The 19,179-nt window shown below is 40.9% G+C and overlaps 1 protein-coding gene across 5 annotated transcripts; it reads right to left on the bottom strand.

Moving 5' to 3' along the window:
- Positions 1-385: 385 nt before the first annotated feature.
- Positions 386-16,891, bottom strand: fut9a (fucosyltransferase 9a). Of its 5 annotated transcripts, none has more exons than XM_041812290.1 (4): positions 16,745-16,891; positions 16,344-16,430; positions 5,028-5,257; positions 386-3,057 (listed from the first exon to the last, which is right to left on the bottom strand). In XM_041812290.1, the coding sequence occupies exon 4, from the start codon at positions 3,047-3,049 to the stop codon at positions 1,967-1,969; it is 1,083 nt and encodes a 360-aa protein (XP_041668224.1). In that variant the 5' UTR covers positions 3,050-3,057; positions 5,028-5,257; positions 16,344-16,430; positions 16,745-16,891; the 3' UTR covers positions 386-1,966. The 5 variants fall into 5 exon arrangements, with proteins under 5 accessions (XP_041668224.1, XP_041668225.1, XP_041668223.1 ...); XM_041812291.1 differs by lacking the exons at positions 16,344-16,430; positions 16,745-16,891 and adding exons at positions 10,483-10,515; positions 11,351-11,835; XM_041812289.1 differs by lacking the exons at positions 16,344-16,430; positions 16,745-16,891 and adding exons at positions 10,483-10,542; positions 11,351-11,835.
- Between the last annotated feature and the right edge of the window lie 2,288 nt (positions 16,892-19,179).

Consider the following 19,179-nt stretch of genomic DNA (forward strand, 5'->3'; position numbering starts at 1 on the left):
TGTCGTCGCCGCTACCGAGGTGCGCATGCTAAGCTACCGAGAAATAAACTCCATATAGAACTGCATAACATGAACCAGGGCGACTATAGACATGTCAGTACATGACTTTTGTCATTTTTGAAAAGAAAACAACTCACTGCTGTTCTTTTTTCTTCTTTTAACAAAGAAATGTCAAATTCTGATAAAACTGGTGCTTTAGCAGCATCCACCCTAATGTCTTCTGCCATAACTGCATCGGCCTCTTGTTGCTGCTTGCTTGCATCACGACTCTGCTGCACCTGAAAGTACTACCCCTCGTCGCTGATTGGTCCTGTCACTTTCTAACCGGGCCTGAACGGATCAGACAGGAGCTTTGCAAGATGAATTAGCCAGTGAGAAGCACGGAAACGGGCGTATCCATCTGCTTTGCAAGGTTAACTTTTCACTTGTGTTTGTTGAAAAATACACAAGATAAAAAACTAAAAAAAAAAAAAAATGAAACCCACAATTAGATTATTTTCCTAAATTGTTCTGCTCTATTCGGTTGTTGTAATGAAGAGTCTGGGTCAGGGGGAGATGTTCTCTAAAATCTATTACATATAATTTTAATCTTATCAAATGTCTGTGTAGGTTTTCAGTCATAATTACTGAAGTTTGATCTAAACAGGTGGCTGAACTTGGTTAAGATTTCTGAATTTATCTCCTCTGAAAGTCTTCACCTCTAAAACCAACAGTGGCATAAGTGAAGTATGAGCCTTTGTCAACCATTACAATGCTAATGATGTCGATGTAAGAGTCATTGACCTAGAAACCAATCAGAAACGTTCAGCACTGCAGCCCCAACCCCCATAGATCCTGGGCAGGGACTTTTCTACCCTAGAACCAGATTTAGATCCTGGTTCGAGATCCTGAAAAGCTCCCTAGTTCCTGGAGAGAGTCAAAAAGCACCTTAAGTCACATTATGAGTTGACAGTACAGTACACACAGTAAATTAGCTTAATCAAAGGTGTGATGGTGGTAATATTGTGCTCTCATATTCGACTCTAAATCACAGACTTCTAAGTTGAAATCATACTGCAACATAATGTGGTGTGGGAGTTTCATATTGCAGTATAAGGTTTCTGTGCTGTATTATCATCATCCACACGGGATCCTGCTGCTCCGTGACACATCACATGTGACAATGAACAATTCACAATATGATTAAAATAGAAACCTCCCTCTCAAGGAGTGGAGTCACATCTGCTGCCAGAGACTACCGTGGTAATGATCACCATATGCCATCTACAGCCACATGATGTGATGGCTCTTTGTATGTTAAAAAGAACAGGTAACAGTTGGCAGAGAAGTGCAAACTTAGAAAATATGGGACAGCTGCATATTTCCAAAAAATACACCATACAGTATGTACATGACACATTTGTACTACTTTCACAGTTCAGTAAACACTGCATAGGTGACTGCATCACTAGCACAGATGAGATTGTTTTATCTTATAATGCCTCACTTTAATAAATATTACATAAATATTTTATCTTTTAATGCCAGTCTTCTGCAGCCAACAGTATTCCTCTGTCTGCTGTGTGCCATTTCATAAAAAGGTGATATTTAAGAGTGAAACAAGAAAGAACCATTGCACCATGTATGATAGTCGTAACAGAAAAATATACCCTCCACACATTCATACCAATAAAATAAAGAATAGCAGCAAATGTGCGCTTTGAAGCAAAATAAAGGTTGAAACAATGATAAAAATGTAGTACATTTATAATCCTTCCAAAAAAACAATAAATGGAGAACACAAGGCAAAATAAGGCTTAGCAAAATTGGCTTGCAAATGAAAAAGAAAAACAAGACGATGTCTCAATGGGCCAAATAAAAATGATCTCAGAATGAACAGTAGTCAACTTTCTTGTTGAGTGAAGGTCAAAAATCTTAAAGCACTGCCTTCAATAACAAAACAAGCACTGCATAGCCCTTCAGAGCACTATCCACCCCAGTACCACTTGTCAAGGTTATTGATCGACTTGTACTCCTTGTGCCTACGCAGATGATCACAAGCCAGGCATGTGTGCTCTGCCCAGAAGTAGGCCTTCTTTACTTTAAAGTGCCGGCGCCACTCAAAGTACCTGAGGTACATCTCCTCGTTCTTGTCCAGGAGCAGCAGGTAATCAGCCAGCTCCTTTGGTGAGGTGAAGTCGTCCACATGGATGAAGGCGTCTGCCTGGATAAAGTTCTCGTAGTTCTGCCTCGGCGGGCCGAGAACCACGGGCACGGTCCCCACAGAGAGCGGGTTGTAGAATTTTTCGGTGATGTAGTCCTTGTGGATTGAGTTCTCGAAGGCCAGGTAGAACTTACAGCTGGCCATGGTGGGGAAGTAGTCTTGGTCAGGGATGTACTCCCCAAAGGCTTGTCCATATGCATGAACCTCGATGTGTTTGTACAGCTCATTGTAGTATTTCACCCGCACATGTTCCTGGTTCCAGTTGCTCACAATCCAGCAGATCAGCTTGTTTTTGCTTGGTGGGACAAAGTCCTCCTCACCCTCCGTTGCTACGATGGACCCATAAGGCACTTCAATGTCAGCATCCTGACGGTAGTTGAGAGTCAGATTGAACAAGTTCTCAATCCCAGGCAGCTGGGAGGAGTGAGACGGTGACTCCAAGTTCATCCATACCCACTTCTGGAAGGACGGTCGCTGCAGCGGCGGCAGGTTGGAGAGGTCGCTGCTGATGTCCCGGTGGTGGATGATGACCCCATCGGACTTGTTAAAGAGGTTCCTGTCCGCTGTGACGAAGCAGCCCTCGATGTTGAAGAGAGAGCTACACACGCCCAGGTCGTAGGTTTGTCCAAAAGGCCAGAGCCAGATCAGCACGGTGGTCACGTTCTTATCACTCCTGGTGGAGAAGAGGTTCTTGCCCGGGTCTGTGGATACTGTGGACTCTACAGAACCAGATAACCAGCTGGTGGATGGTTTAAAATACATCAAAAACACAGTCACAAAGCATCCCAGAACGAATGTGCCGAGTAGAAGGGGTCGTAGGATTCTGTGAAAAGGTGTTGATGACATACTCTGTCCTGAAAGGGAATTTTGAAAGAAAAGAAAGAGATTAAAGATGATACAACAACCATACTCCTCAATAACCTAACACACCAGATAGACAGTTTCATATATCTATTTTTTTTTTGGCTTTTTTGACCAAATAAAGGTTCTTTAATGTCAAAGTGAAAACAGATTTCTACAAAGTAATGTCAATTATATAAAAATATATAAAGTGAATGACCTAATTCTGCTGAGGTCTAGTCAATTGGTTAATCAGTAGTCCTGGCTACCATTACTCCATGAAGACAAAAAACCACCAAGAGAAGAATTTATTGAGAGGTATGATTTAGTAACCTTGCAAAAAGGATGGATACGCCCGTTTCCGTGCTTCTCACTGGCGAATACATCTTGCAAAGCTGCCGTCTGGGCACGGTGGAGTTGTGACGCAAGCAAGCAGCAACAACAGGCCGGTGCAATAATGGCGGAAGACATTAGTGTGGATGCTGCTAAAGTGCCAGTTTTATCAGAACATGGCGACATTTCTTCATTAAAAGAAGAACAAAGAACGGCAGTGACTTGTTTTCTTTTCAAAAACAACAAAAGCCGTGCACTGACATATCTACAGTCATCATGGTTTGCGATATGCAGTTCTATATGGAGTTTACTCCTTTGATAGGAGCCCAGCTCGGTAGTGGCTACGCCACGTGTGTTTGTTGCTCTGATTGGCCCGTAAAGATGTGACAGACAGAACGTTCTTCCAATCACCCTCTGAGTTTTTTTTTTCAAAGGCTCTGCCTTTTCCCAAACGCTGTCTATGAGAGGTTTTCCTGGCATTCCAGGTTAATAAATTAGGGGATGGAAACAAAAAACATTCCAAGGCTCTAAACATCCCCCAGAGTTCAGTTATATCTATCATTAAGAAATGGAAGGATTATGGCACATGTGTAAATCTGCCTAGATCAGGCCGTCCTCACAAACTGAGTGAGCGTGCAAGAAGGAGACAAGTGAGAAAGGCCACCAAGACACCTATGACTACTTTGAAGGAGTTACAAGCTTCAGCAGCTGAGATGGGAGAGACTCTGCATACAACAACTGTTGGCTGGGTCACCAGGAGAGTGTCAAAGAGAAAGTCACTGCTGAAAAAAAACTCAGATTAAATCTAGACTAGAGTTTACCAAAATGCATGTGGGGGACTCCATGGTCATGTGGAAGAAAGTTCTTTGGTCTTATGAGACCAAAATGGAGCAATGGAAAACTTCTGTTACATTTTGGCTCTCTGTCTACATGAGAACAGTGTTTTGGGTGTCTGAAAATGGAACAAATTGGAAACAAGCTCCAGAGTGAAACATTTTCTAACCATCCCCGTCTCTATCTCCAGGTAGACAGGCAAAACGCAACTTTCTGAAAATGCACATGCACTACAATTGTAGGCAAATGCCATGTGCAAAGTTGGGTTTTTACACATGTGCCAGTGGGTGCTCCAAGGAAGGATGGGTCTCCATGCATGCGCATCTTTTGTTCATTGCAAAATTACACTGCCAACTACTGGCCTGGCATATTTACTACAGTTTCCTGCAGTCTCATGTGCATGGAGGTTGTTGTTGTTGTCTCCACATGGAAGGAGCAATCCTTTTCTGGAAGAGAATCATGGCCTCTGCCTTGAAGGCAAAATAAAACTTCAAAACTAAACCACACCTGAAGCTACAGCCATGTTGTTTTCAAACAATGCTGACTGGTCCATCTGTTCTCAAACCAGGCTCTAACGTTTCAGATTAAACCTTTGCAAGATGAATCTGCCTGATGACAGACATGGAATCAGGCTGATAAATCAACTATGCACGGTTTACTCATCATCCAGCTATGTAAAGGTGTTTCACATCCACTATGGGTCTATAATGACTGTTGGGCTGCTTCATTGATCATGTGTTGCCCTGCAATGCTTGAATAACTCAATAAATTCTCACAAACCAAAATACATTGCGTCTGCAGATTCGTTGATACCAACCTGGTGGATTTGACTGAATGCTGAAATCCAAGCACGAATCAAGGCTGTGGGAATCGGAGGGAGCAGTTCCTACATGGGGTCGACAGTGGGATCAATCTTCTTTGTGATTCAGTGCTCATAGGCAGAGGAAATTTGCAGCTAAGAGAGGCTTCTTTGCTCTTAAGCAGAATAACAATGATCTAATGAGGTGTGTTTGATCTGGAATGTAGAGGTCTTCCTAACGATGCCTCCTTTATGAGAACAGAGAGAAAGATACGGTCAATTAGAGAAGGAGAGACACTCATCAGCAGTCTAAATCAACATGCAGAGATAGGGTTCATCTTCACTGACATATTCTGGAAATTAGAAGAAAAATAAAATGCAGTTATTGCAAATATTGCAGGTTAATCATGCATCAAATCTGCCAGTTGTGCATGGATGCAAGCTTGCAGCTGTGATTGGTTTGCCACATATGATGTACTGTAAGAGGATGCTGCCATCTTAAGGCTGAGGAGAGCAGAGGGACCTCCTGACTCTGTCGCTCTCTAGGGCTCTGCACACCTGCATGTTGCATAAAGATGACACAAAAGCAAACTAAAACAGACATGCAAGGGTGTTTTTTTTTTTTTTAAATATTTCTTTAACCAATATGACAATCTCTGATTTCTATTCTCCTGACATGATTCACAAATCTAGCATATGGCAACTAATTTTGGCCTTCGTCTCTCCCATCTGTGACTCCAGTGAACAGATCAGTGCACAAAGGCCACTCACAGTAAATCACAGCCAGATAAGTGCAACTCCTTTCAAAGGCTTATCGTATCAATACATTTCTATGTTGGCAAATCCTCTTACAGTGCTGAAACATGTTTCCTGTCTGCAGCAGGGTTAAGCTCTTTGCTTTACAGAGGATGCAGCCAGAGCATACCTTACGTTGGTGTAAAATATGCAGAGCATATTCATAAAGGCTTAAGTGTATCTATGGCAGTGCATGGATCAAGATGTATTAAATATGCAGTGTGTGGTAAAGTTATAGAGTCTCCATGGTGATGAAGCTGAGGTCAGTATTTAGCTTCAGAAGGGTAATGTTTTCCTCTCCTCTTTCTAACTCTGTAGGATAAAAATGAGACTTTAGGGATGCATGTGCATGCTCAAGCATTCATGCAGGTTTTTAATAGCATAGCTGGGGTTTTGTCAAATGCGTTGTGATGTATTTGGGACACAAGGAGAGAGAGAGAGAGGGATCACCGCATGGGTGAGTAGTCTGCAGAGAGACTATGTTTGAAAGGAGAGGAAGGGGGGAAAAAATGCAGTCACTGATTTTGGTAGCATCAGTCACAGACAAGCAGCAGATTCCTGGTGTGGTTTTGGTGACAAGTGGGCTCATGTGCTGCAAGAAAGGACATTTGTTGTATATTCTGTCAGAGATGAAGCTGTGGTAGTGAGTGCAAAAGGACACTTGATCCCAGCCAGGCAGGCCCGGAGTGGCTTATCTGGAGAACCTGGAGAATTCCCAATGGGCCGGGCTGCTTTCAGGGTTGCCGTACAGCAGCATTGTACAGGCTGCACGAGCTAGAATAGATACAAGCAGGAGCACTTATTGTGCAGGTTACATTTCCCCTCACAAACTCTCTCTCTCTCTCTGCGCTAGGTCAAGCGGAGCTGACCTCTGACCTATGACAGTAGAGGTGATGATAAAGAGAGAACGATGCATAATCAATAACTATTTGTAAATATGCAAATTAATTTTGTTATTACAAGCTCACAGCTCGCGCCACAGGGAGATGACACATGACAGTATAAACTGTGCAAACTAGGGTTCGAGCGATAATCAGTCTGGCCTAGTATCGGCACCATTATTTGGTATTTGGCTGATGATCGGTATCTGCATTTTATTCCACTGATCACCGATAAAATTAATTGAAAAGCCTGCTACTTTGGCTCTGCTGCATGTGTGTCTTCCCCTCTGGCTCAGTTGCCACACCCTCTCCATTACCAATGGCTCCGCCCACAACACAGTCTGATTGGCCAAAGACACAGCTCTGGCCAGACAACACTGCAGCCTGACAGAGTCAAAATAGATCAGGCAGGCAGATAATGTTTCAAAAAGTTAGTGCCAGTGCAGCAGGGACTTATTTAAGCGTCCTAACTGTAACTTTAGCATTATTAATCTGTTTAAAGCATCACATTAGCTGATCGATGATGCTTAATGTCACTTATAAAGCATTGAATCTGTCAGAAAACATCTTTTACTGGCTCATGATTTAACCAGATGACTAAACAATGACAAACTGTGCTGTTTTTTCTCATACGCTGCTGAAATGTCCTAAAGCTGTTTCAGAGTCTATCTAGAGTTGAGGTAAATTACTGTAACAGACTGTAATGCTGTATCCTAGACCTCTGTTAATCCAAGTGGTGGAATAATGAAGTATATTAACCCTTTGATGCATAAGTGGGTCAAAAATGACCCAACAATCAATGGTGAGATTGTTCTTGAACTATCTTCATAATGAGAAGTTATCATTTTATATTAAAACTTTTCCTCAAAAAATGTTATTAATATTATGCCATTTTAATGTTTTACTTAGCTGATATACATTTCACAGAATTCAGGTTTTTTTTTTTACTACCCCGAGCTTCCATAAGTGGGTCAAAAATGACCTGCATTCATTTACCTATGGAATTACATGGGAACCTGTGATTCTTATCAACTGTGACTGTCAGGAATATATATTTTGTGAACCACACAGACCATATCACAAGTGTTTCCCCTTAAGAAGAATATTTTACACAGCAGGATCTGATTCATGTATTGTCTTCACTTTCTACTTCAAAACTGTGTGTGCAGTGGTCATTCATGACTACTGTTCATATGCATCTTATTAGCATGTATTGACAAATTAACACCAGCTAGCTAAGAAAGTTAGCTTACTTTAACCCTTTAAAGCCTTAAAAAACAAATTATAGCCAGAAAATTCTAATTTTTTGAAACTGAAATGTTTATTTCACTTTCTGATGACATTCAAAAAAAATCTAAATTTCCATAAAATTTAAAATCTAGATTTTTTAAAATTTCATTTGATACATTAGGTGTGTTTTGTAACTGATAATCCACTTAAGGGCATTTTCTTTTTCATCATTTATTAGATTGTATTCGGAAGTTTTTTTCAGTCATTTATGACCATTTTGATTAGATAGAGGTATCATAAAAGTATGTATCAAATATGATACAACAGGCTTTATGGGGTTAATGTAGATACTGCGTCTATGATACACATGCACACAGTACATACAGTAAAATCTATCTATCTATCTATCTATCTATCTATCTATCTATCTATCTATCTATCAATCGTTAGCTAGCAAATTTGATGATAGATGATAAAAACCTACTTTTTCACACAATAGTCATGAATGAATTACACACACACCTGAGGCCTTTGCACACCGAGTCCGTTATTTTTGGATGGAATTTTTTTGGGTCCTTGATTAAAAAAAAAAAAAAAAAAAAAAAAAAACTCCTCATGCACTCGAACCCTGCACACTGAGTCCATTGCGTTTTATTTGTATTCACTGTGAAAATTCGTAGAATGTGGCTTGTTTCGTATTGCTATGAAAATAAACACTGAGGATGAGCCTGTGCGATGGCTGAAACGCAAAACATCCTATCTGAAAAATGCACTTTTTTGAGAAAGCTTTAACAAAAAAAACCTGATTTCTTGCAGAATGCTTATTGTTCAGGACACCATATACATAATACACTGTTAACATAGTACACAGCCTTCCTTATTCTCATCAACCAAAAGTGAAATAAGAAAATCCTGCAGATAGGAAGTGTTGTGCATTTGTCATCGTGTGGCTCCAACACTCCTTCAAAAAAACAATCCCCCTTGATCCATACATCCTGATTTAAAGCTCCATACCGCGCCCTCTCGTACGCCACAGCTGTGCCAAGTTGGAGAAAACGTATTTCTTTATCTGTCATGTTCCCGTGGTTGATCTCCACATCATACACATGCAAACGATGGTGTTTAAAGTGAGGTTAAGGTGCGAGGGTGGGCGAGAGAGACTGGCGCAGTATTAACTTAGTTAATTTTGACTAAAACTATGACTAAAATAGTTCGTCAACAGCCTTTTTTTCCCCTGAGAAAAACTAGACTTAGACTAGCCAAAAATAGATCTTTGCTGACTAAAACTAAGTTTAGTTTTCATCAAGATGACTAAAACTAGACTAAAATGTAATTTAGTTTTCGTCTGACATTAAAAATTCATCATATCCGTCAAACACAATGCATCTGTAGCTCCTATGTCTCAACTGGAGTAAGCAGGGACCCCAGCATGGAACACACTACAGTGGTTTGGTACCAGACTCAGGCAAAAGAATACATGCTTGGACTAAAAGTTAAGACTAAAATCTAATGACTTTTTCTGGACTAAAACTAGACTAAAATGTTTTTTTCATTTTGTCTTCTAAACCTAGACTAAAACTATAAAGGGTAGCAATGACAAAAATTTGACTAAAACTTAAGACATTTAATTTAAAGACTAAGACTAAGACTAAAATTAAAAACAGCTGTCAAAATTAACACTGGGCTGGAGGTGACGGGCAGGGGTGAGCGAGTGAGCAAGAAGGAAGCAGCAGATGCTTATCTGAATCATCAATCACCATTTAAATGACGTGAACGTTGGCATAAAATCGAACGTGTTCCCCAAAAAATAATTTATATGAAAAAACAGACTCAGGATGCACAGGCCTATACTCCCTTAAAAAGGCACGCACACGCACAAAATCAATGTTGACATTGTTGTGTAATTTTCTTTTTTTAATTTTCAAAATGTTTTAAAAATGTTAAAAAAGTTAAAAATATTAGAAACATTAAATCATTCTTGTGTGGACCAAAATAATACACAAAATAAAATACAAGTGATTATTCATAACAAAAACGACAAAAATGACATAAAAACACAGTGATTCTAACACATGTATGGTCCAGTCACTCGTACACCTAAGGGTTAAAGACTCTAGTGTACTGCGTATAACTTTAGTCAAACAAAACTTCATAAGCTTACAGTTTAAAAATATATAATTAAAACATTAATGTATCAGCATTATTAGTCAAATTTTACAACATATTATGAAATGTATACAAATTAAATGCGTATTTTTGAACTTAATTACATTTACTTCCATAAAATTTTGAGTGCACTCAAATTTGCATTACAGGAACTGTAAAAGGTGTACCATTTTCAGATATTCAAACTCACCATTATTGCTGTTGTCATCTATACCAATTGAAAACTAGAATTTCAGTATCAGGAAAAGAATATTGGTTTCATGAATACAGGTGCAAACCACCACCAAGATTATGAATCAAATCAATAAATTGTATAGCCTACATAAGAATGTATAAGTAGGTTTGCAACACAGATAAGCTCTATACAGATAGATATTTTAAAAGAACTGTTTAAAAAATACCTTTTCAGCAGCTGCAGCCCCTCAACCAGTTTGCTGCTAAGAGAAGAAGTGCCTTTACCACTAACAAGCACAGACATAAGAGTGGACAAGTATGAATCAGTCACTGTCGATGAAGTTAGAGTACAGCAGTAACCTGTTTAACCTCATTAAAAGGTACCAGGAAAAAAACAGGGATACAGAGGTATGCAAATGAAACCAACTTGACAAACAAATGCATGAAAAAACATGCCTACGAAGGGAGGACTACTTTGATACGCTCAGAAATTAATGAGGGGCATAGAAGGTCATAATAATGAAACAGTCAGAATTATAAAGTCAAAATATTGTTTTTTCTTTCAAATTGTGTGAATACCCTCACTGACTTGAAAAACTGATCTGCAGAATTTTTCAACTTGGTTATTGTGACAGTAGCTGTGCCAGGCCCCGGTATACCAATGAGTCCCACTCCGGCCCTGCAGCCAGGTGAGAATCAATTTCTAGCCACTACTGAGCACTGAAGGTCATTTTATAACGTGATGCTATATGGTGGAGTTTAAAATGGTTGTCGCTGCGTCTAACTTGATGAGGATTCTAGCGACTCGCTGGTGTATTTTGGTCTGTAACAGCACAGTTTTGCGCACCAAAAACGCGCAGAATATAAATATCAGCATGGAGGAGGGTGCTGATAAATGCTCAGTATAGCAGACTTGATGCAAACACATCTCCTGTCATATTTTGTGCATATTCCCATGGATGCCCTGCGCACTGAGTGACATTTTTTAGATGGTTTCTAATTAGCTGGAGGATTTGGCGTTAACAGCAGGTACTACTGCTCGTTCATGGGGTGCAGGGGAGAGAAAAAAAACACATAGCAATGCATTTCACTCACCATCTCGACAGGCGTGAGTCAAAATAGACCCTTCTTCTCATTTCCCCCAGTGGTCCGCCACGCTTTCAAAGACACCTTGCAACGTACGGAAGATGCGGATGCGTTTGGAATAAAAAATCGCGCCCGTCCGCCTTTTTTGCAGCAAAAGATCCGGATGAAGCCACATCCATCGTCTTGACTCCACAAACCGACGGTACCTACTGTAGCAATGTGCGCCGATTCTCCTCTCAGTGATGCACTCCGACGCAAAAAAGATGATGGTTGCAGAATGAAACGAGGGAAATGCGCGGCTACCTCGTCTGGCTGCACGGTAAATTCATGGCTCGGTGTTCGAGGACGCCATGTATGCTCAGGGATGTGATGCGATGTGGAATAATTCCCTGCTGGCTGCCCATGCGCTACCTTGCTCTGTTTACCGTCAATGCAGCTGCAGGCTGTGGCGGAGCTCCAGTGTGTGTGTGTGTGTGTGTTTGTGCGTGTGTGTGGGATGCTGAGACTCAGTGTTAGAGCATATTACACTTCAGTCATCTGCTGAAGGTTCTCATTGAACAAACAGGTGATTCACTGCTGCTGGGAGGAAACACAGACCTCAAGGTTTCCTCTCTCTCAGTCTGGATCGACTGTGTATCCAAACAGTGAGATAATACGAGCTAAATGTGGCTCTTAATAACGATGTAGCGGTGTTTAACCATAATGGCCAGAGTGCAACACAAGTCAGTCAAACCCCAGCTCATGAATTCATGCCAAATGATCCATTAATCACTGCTCTGGTCAACAGATAAATGTCCCCATACATAAAGAGGGTTCATTATTCTACAATGAGGCACTTGAGCTTTCAAATGTGGCCATAACAGTACCATTAAACACCCTATGACTATAAGCTCATTAATTAATCATTTAAAGGGCCACTCCAGCCATTCAGATCAGTACTTTGAGATGGTGAAGTTGAAAGAGGCAAGTTAAACCTTGAAAAAAAACAAAAACCAAAACAAAAAAACAATGAATGCAACTCAATCAGAAGATATACGAACATGAAGTAGTGCTACACTTGTAGCTTGATCAGGCTATCAAACTGGACTACTGTACTTGTCCTAATATACTGAGCATTCAGAGAGTATTCAGACCCCCTTCACTTTATTCAATTTTGTTATGATCAGCCTGATGGTACAGTCCATTAGATTCATTTTTATTCTCATAATGCCAAGGCTCCAACACTAGCCATTAGGCTAACCACCAGGAAGAGCCAAGGCTCCACCACTAGCCATCAGGCTAGCCACCAGGCAGAGTAAAGGCTCCTCCACTAGCCATCAGGCTAGCTCCCAGGCACAGCCATGGATCGACAACTGACCACTAGGCCCAACCAGGATGAGCCCATACTCCACTACTAGCCACAAAGCTAGCCACCAGACAGAGCAAAGGATCCACTAGCTTTAAGGCTAGCCACTTAACTGAGCCCCAGGCCCACCTAGCAATCATGCTAGTCACTAGGTTGAGCCCAGACTCCACCACTACCCATCAGGCTAGCCACTCAACCGAGTCCAGGCCCCACCTAGCCATCAGGCTACCCACTAGGCTGAGCCCAGGCCATCACAACGAGCGAGGCTCAGGGTTGGTGGGACAGACTTCAGCTGCAAGATCAGAGTTTATTGTACTGAACCAAACCAAACTGTTATGTGGAACCAGACTGGATTCATAAGCATTGTGTGACTTCACACATCCAGACTTTAGACAGAGGTTTTTGTAATTCCTCCCTGCTGCCGTTTCTCCATGGGTTTTCAAAACTGTTTTACCGATCTGATACATATGATCAGGATCAGGGCAACCCTGATGGAAACCCAAGAAGCAGCTTAGTTCCGATGTGATCCTGCCCCTGAAATTTTGCATGGAAGCGCACATAATGTAAAAGCCCTTTGAGTGGTTGCCACTAGTAATATACACTGGACAACTGTAGATCATTTGCTACTTACCATATTTTACTTCTATAACTGTCTGTGTTGGCTTGCACACCACACTGTTGCTCCAGTTGTCTTTGACACCTCTCAAAAAACTTCTTGGGTGTACTTGTTTGAAACTGGTATCATGAAAAAAATGATAAATATGAACAGATTTTATATAAAATCCTAAAATGTGTCTTTATGGCAACACATGATTTTAGCCCCTTAAGGCCTGTTGTATCATATTTGATAGACACTTTTATGAGACCTCCAGCTAATTAACATGATCAATAAATTACTATTGAATACAGTCAGATAAATTATGTAAATGACCTCCGGGATTATCAGTTGCCAAATGTATCAAAATATATGTGAAATTTTATGGCAGTTTTTCATTTGGGGGATTTTGGTAGAAGGTGAAATAAACATTTCAGTTCCAAAAAAACCCCAAGAATTTTCTGGGTATTATTCAAGTTGTCAGGCATTAAGGGGTTAAAGAGTCAGGGGTAATTGCAGGGGCAATTTCCAGTTCAATTGGACTACTGTATTGGAGCTGCTGCTCAGCAACTTGCAAGACATTTATCACTTTAATGACAAATCTCGAGTTTTCATTCTCATGAGATCTCTTTACACCTCTAGACAATGATAGAGGTATATAACTGTCTTTGCTTGGGTTTGTGGTTCAAACCTTTTTTTGGATATTAAAAGGGTGAGATGGCATTGTAATGCATTTCAGGAAGCCATCCACACTGACATCTTACTATTATGATTAGCAGTGTGTCCGTCTGTTTATGTTGATTTGCACGCTACACCGTTACTCTAATTGTCCTTGACACCTCTTAGAAAACTTCTTGGGTGTACTGGTTCAAAACAGGTGCCATGAAAAAAATCATAAATATGTACAGATTTTATGTAAAATCCCAAGCTCGTAAGACTAAATGACAGAGCTGGAAAACATTTGGACTTTGTTGAGAGACAACCACAAAAAAACGTATTTAGATGAGATGATACAAGCTCCAAGATCCTTGATCAGTGTAAGCTCTTCTCTTCTCTGTGTTCATATTAAACAAGATAATACAGGAGATGTGTGTAATTGATATGTCGTCTGCTGTAGTCGCCGCTGCTGGGTAAACATGTTTGAATATGGGTCTGTCTCCGTGAAGCCAGCATCACATGGCAAGCGGGCCATGTGATTCTTTGTCAAAATTGCATGCACTAAAACTTTGTAAATAAGTCAAAAGACACAGCTTTATGCCCCTCTCACTGTGTTGTTGGCCTATCACTGCATATACGCACTGGTGTGGAGAGACACTGAGCCATCATGCAGTTATTTAGGGAATCAACACCCTCTTACATGCATTAAGCATCTAATGATGAGGACACTAACAGCACAGCATAAAGATTAGTCTACTGTCTGTGATAGCCGGGATAGTTTCAAACAGAGCTATTTCCAGCTAGTACCAATTGTTTGTGTCTGCTAGTTTTAGCAATTCTCATCTCCATCCTATGATTTAACTAATTTATAAAATGAGCCTGTGTATTGGGTATATAGCTCTCACATTGGACAGTGTATGTGACGTGCTGTTTGACTTCCTGCAATGAACACATTCCTTACTCACCATCCACCCCATCAGTCAGGTGTTCAGCACTTGAGCTGGCCTCACTGTGATACAATTAAGAAGGCTATAGTGTAGATGTCAATCACCCTCCACACCTTACCCATCCCTGCTATGATGAAGTGGAATTTGTTACTATATGCTTTGCCCTCTCTTTACACTAAAGCAAGGGTGTCAAACTCATTTTGGGTCGGGGGCCAGATTTGCTCCAATGAGAATTTGAAGGCTAGGCTATTTTGTTAGCAACACATATTCACACCTAGCCAAACACAACAAGTGGCTGACATTAGGAAAACATACTAATGGCTGGAAAAGGCTAGACTCAGAGACAGCACAGAGGCGTTTATCATGGCTGCACAAGAACAGGCCCTCAACACAAGATCAATAGGGGCTGGGGTCTACCACACCAGGCAGGACCCCAGATGCAGACTGTGCAAAGACACCCCTGAAACAATGCAGCACATCACAGCAGGGTGTAAAGATGCTGGCAGGCAAGACATACATGGAACGGCATAACCAGGTAGCTGGTATTACGTACAGGAACATCTGTGCCAAGTATGGAGGAGGTCCCAGGGTCAAGATGGAAGACGCCTCTTAAGATGGTGGAGAATGAGCGAGCAAAAATCCTGTGGGACTTCCACATCCAGACTGACAAGATGGTAATGGCTAATTAGCCTGACAGTGCTGGTCAATAAGAATCAGAAGACAGCAGTAGTGATAGATGTGGTAATACTGAGCGATAGCAACATCAGGAAGAAGGAGCACAAGAAGCTTGAGAAATATCAAGGCCTGAAGGAAGAGCTAGAGAAGATGTGGGGTGTGGTTCCACTGGAGGTGCCACTAGTGATTAGGGCACTGGGGGCTGTAACCCCCAAGCTGGTTGGATGGCTCCAGCAGATACTGGGAACAACGTCTGAGATTTCTGTCCAGAAGTGCACACTCCTAGGAACAGCTAAGATCCTGCTCAGGCTCCCAGGCCTCTGGGAGGCAGGGCCGGCCCAATCAGTGTTACTGATGCAGTCAGTGCTAGATAATCTGCACATATACAGCTAACAACCCCAGTGGAGAAAAATGAGGTAACAGAACTTGAGATTTTGTTCATTTTATTTCAAATCACATGATATTGAGAGAAATTTAACATATAAATAACGTTGCATACATTACTTTAGTTAAACCTGAAGTGATTTGTCTCAGTTGATTCTTTAAATGAGTTAAACTAGACTCGTGTATTTGACCAGTGTGTATGAACTACTTAGTCCGCTGATGATCATCCCTGTACATAATGGTAGTGACTTTTAGATTCACACACTCTGGGCCCACTAGCATGCATGCAGTAAATTGAGCTGTGAGCTGGACTGTTGTGGATCTGGACAGGAATGTTCTTTCTGGGAGACCAGGAAGTCCTCCACTCTTCTGTCTCTGCTGGGATGTTCTGGGTTTTACCTTTATGCACACAGATGAAGAAAGTTTCCCGTCTCCCCTTGCTTTTCTGGACTGTCTGTTAGGAGATGGCTGTGTTGCTCCTGAAGTCTGTAGGAGTGGACACTTGTGAAGCAGATGGACTTCTTCCTCTAGTAGGCTAGTAGGTCATTCATTTTACATGCTTTGAACCTAAATCATAACAGTCAGCTTGTTTTATATAACAAGAATTTACTTTACTGCTCGTTCATGATCAGTATTATCATAAAATCCCCTCCTATAGTCAGATATTACACAGACTACTGACTTGACGCAAGCTTCGATTTCTTCATTAAACGCAAAAATAATAGGCTACAGCTCTACAAAGTCACATCATAACTCTATCATTATGTTAATCTGGATAAATTCATTGAACCGTGTCTTACCTGTAAAATATTTATGTATCCCTGTTGTCTGCAGATGCTGTCTGTGTGCATGGGGGCATGACAACGAATCTGCTAACTTTTATCCACTTCCTGTCCTTTCTTCCAGTCCATACAAAAACAATTAGACCCTACACAGCTCAGCTTCCCACTAAGAAGAGACTAAACTGTGTGTGGAGTAATTTGCTAACAGAAACTTAAGAACATCACAAGTTTAACGGGACTCTGGTTAATGTTTAGCATGCCTGTACTGCCAAGGTGCGTGCAGAGATGGTGTTTGACTGTTGTGTGGTGCATTCAAGAACATTACATTACATTCATTTTAAGTCCTCAGACTTGAGAAACAGCTTAAGAAAGCATTTTTCAAATCCCCCCAATCTAAAACATCGACTTAAACTATTGAATCTTAGTTGGGCCTAGGCCTGGACAATATGGCCTAAAAATCATATCATGGTATTTTTCTTGCCTTTGATGGTAACAGTATTATATCACGGTATTACAAAATTAAAAAGAGATAATGCTTTTTAATCCAAATTCAAGTGTAACTAACCCCTCCCATTAAAACAAGCCTTTGATGGCATACTCAATTTATCTCAAAGTATAGGAACACAGAAAACATGTTTAATTTTTTTTTTTAAGTCTCTCTAGGTTTACTTCTGTCTAACTGCACTCAAAGTTTCGCATTTCATCTCTAACCTGATGAGGTGTATTAAGCTACTAATGACTTGAATACGTTTCCCAGTAAAGATGTCACAATAAAAGCGTTTCAGAAAAATAACAGCCGCGGACTTTTATTTTGAAGAGCTTGACGGAAGTGTTGTGTTTAGCATTGAGTTAGCTTAGCTTTGGCTTTACTCCGTACCAGAAAATACAGCTAGTATACAGCAGCTTTTCTGACCTCATTTAACATCACAGCCTGGATCTTTGACTCACTGTGGACTCAGAAAAGAAAGTCATAAGTTAAAATAGACTTTTCAACGGTTGTTTATGCCATTGTAAGAGGAAGAGCTGCAGCGCTGGGCTCTGAGACTAGCCAAAGCAGCACTTAGCTTGTGTTACAGCCCCAGGCAGGCTGACAGAGACAGCATACTGACTTAGTTGCAGTACAGCCGTTAGACTTTGAGAGGAAAAAACACGTGTTTTTGCCTGCAAACTCACACTGAGGCAGATACGATGATGTCATTAACAAGTGTTATCGCGATTGGTCGGTAGAGTCTAAATCCCTACCGTAGGCCAAATTTGTATCATTTATACCGTCTACCGCATATACCGCACACCCCTAGGTGGGGCTCTGTTTTTTCATGACTTTTACTCCCAGCACCTCATTCCCCTTCACAGCCAGCTGATCTCACTATAGTTTGCGTCGGAACTGCTTGTGAACATTCACTTCCTCGCTTTTGGGGGCCCCCTGGTTGCGACGGGGCCCTAAGCAGCCGCTTATGTCGCTTATGCCTCGGCCGGCTCTGGGTAGAGGACCTGAGCTTGAAGGAGACACAATCATACAACAATTTTTTTTTTCCAATTTTTAACGTTTTTAAGACCTACTGATGCCAAATTTACAAGACTGGAGGATTCATTATAAATGTACATTCAGCATGAATGTTTATGGCTGTAAAACGACAATCTGTTCACAAAATCTGATCTGACCCTTATTTCACCTGGCCTGTGTCAGATTTCAGAAAGGGGATGAGTGAAAGAAAGGAGGCAAAGAGAGAGAGAGAGAGAAAGAGCAAGAGAGAGAGAGATGGACGAAGATCCTGCAGAGATTTATTTATTTATATCATTTTTGTAATAGTTTCTTCAGTTTATCTCCTCCTCTTTTGGACACTTCTATGGCCTCCATACCAATGGCTTTGAGAGAAGCTCTTTCTCTCTCTCTCTGCCTCCTTTCTCTCACTCAAAACCCAAATAACTGCATAATGGCTCAGTGTCTTCATGCACAAGAGCATAAGTGCAGTGATAGGCCAACAACACAGTAAGAGGAGCATAAAGCTGTGTCTTTTGACTTATTTAAAAAGTTGTAGTGCATGCAATTTTGACAAAGAATCACATGGTCTACTTGCCATGCTAGGCTGGCTTCACAGAGACAGACCCATATTCAAACATGTTTACCCAGCAGCGGCGACTACAACAGACAACATATCAATTACACACATCTCCTGTATTATCTTGTTTGATATGAACACAGAGAAGAGACGAGCTTACACTGATCGGGGATATTGGAGCTTGTATCATCTCATCTAAATATGTTCCTTTTAGGGGTGTAATGGTACGAAAAATTTCGGTTTGGTATGTACCACAGTTTTAAAGTCACGGTTTGTTATGTTTTTGGTATGGTAATTGAAGCGATATATATATGTATATATATATATTCAATTGTATTAAAATTAATAGGCTGAATAAATTACATTTAAATTATTAATAATACTGCAACCTCC

The sequence above is a fragment of the Cheilinus undulatus genome, linkage group 18 (assembly GCF_018320785.1).
Source record: "Cheilinus undulatus linkage group 18, ASM1832078v1, whole genome shotgun sequence".
Lineage (NCBI taxonomy): Eukaryota > Metazoa > Chordata > Actinopteri > Labriformes > Labridae > Cheilinus > Cheilinus undulatus.

Bases quoted from the DNA above. Each gene is read 5' to 3' on its own strand.
- fut9a (XM_041812292.1), bottom strand. From the start codon at position 3,049: ATGTCATCAACACCTTTTCACAGAATCCTACGACCCCTTCTACTCGGC.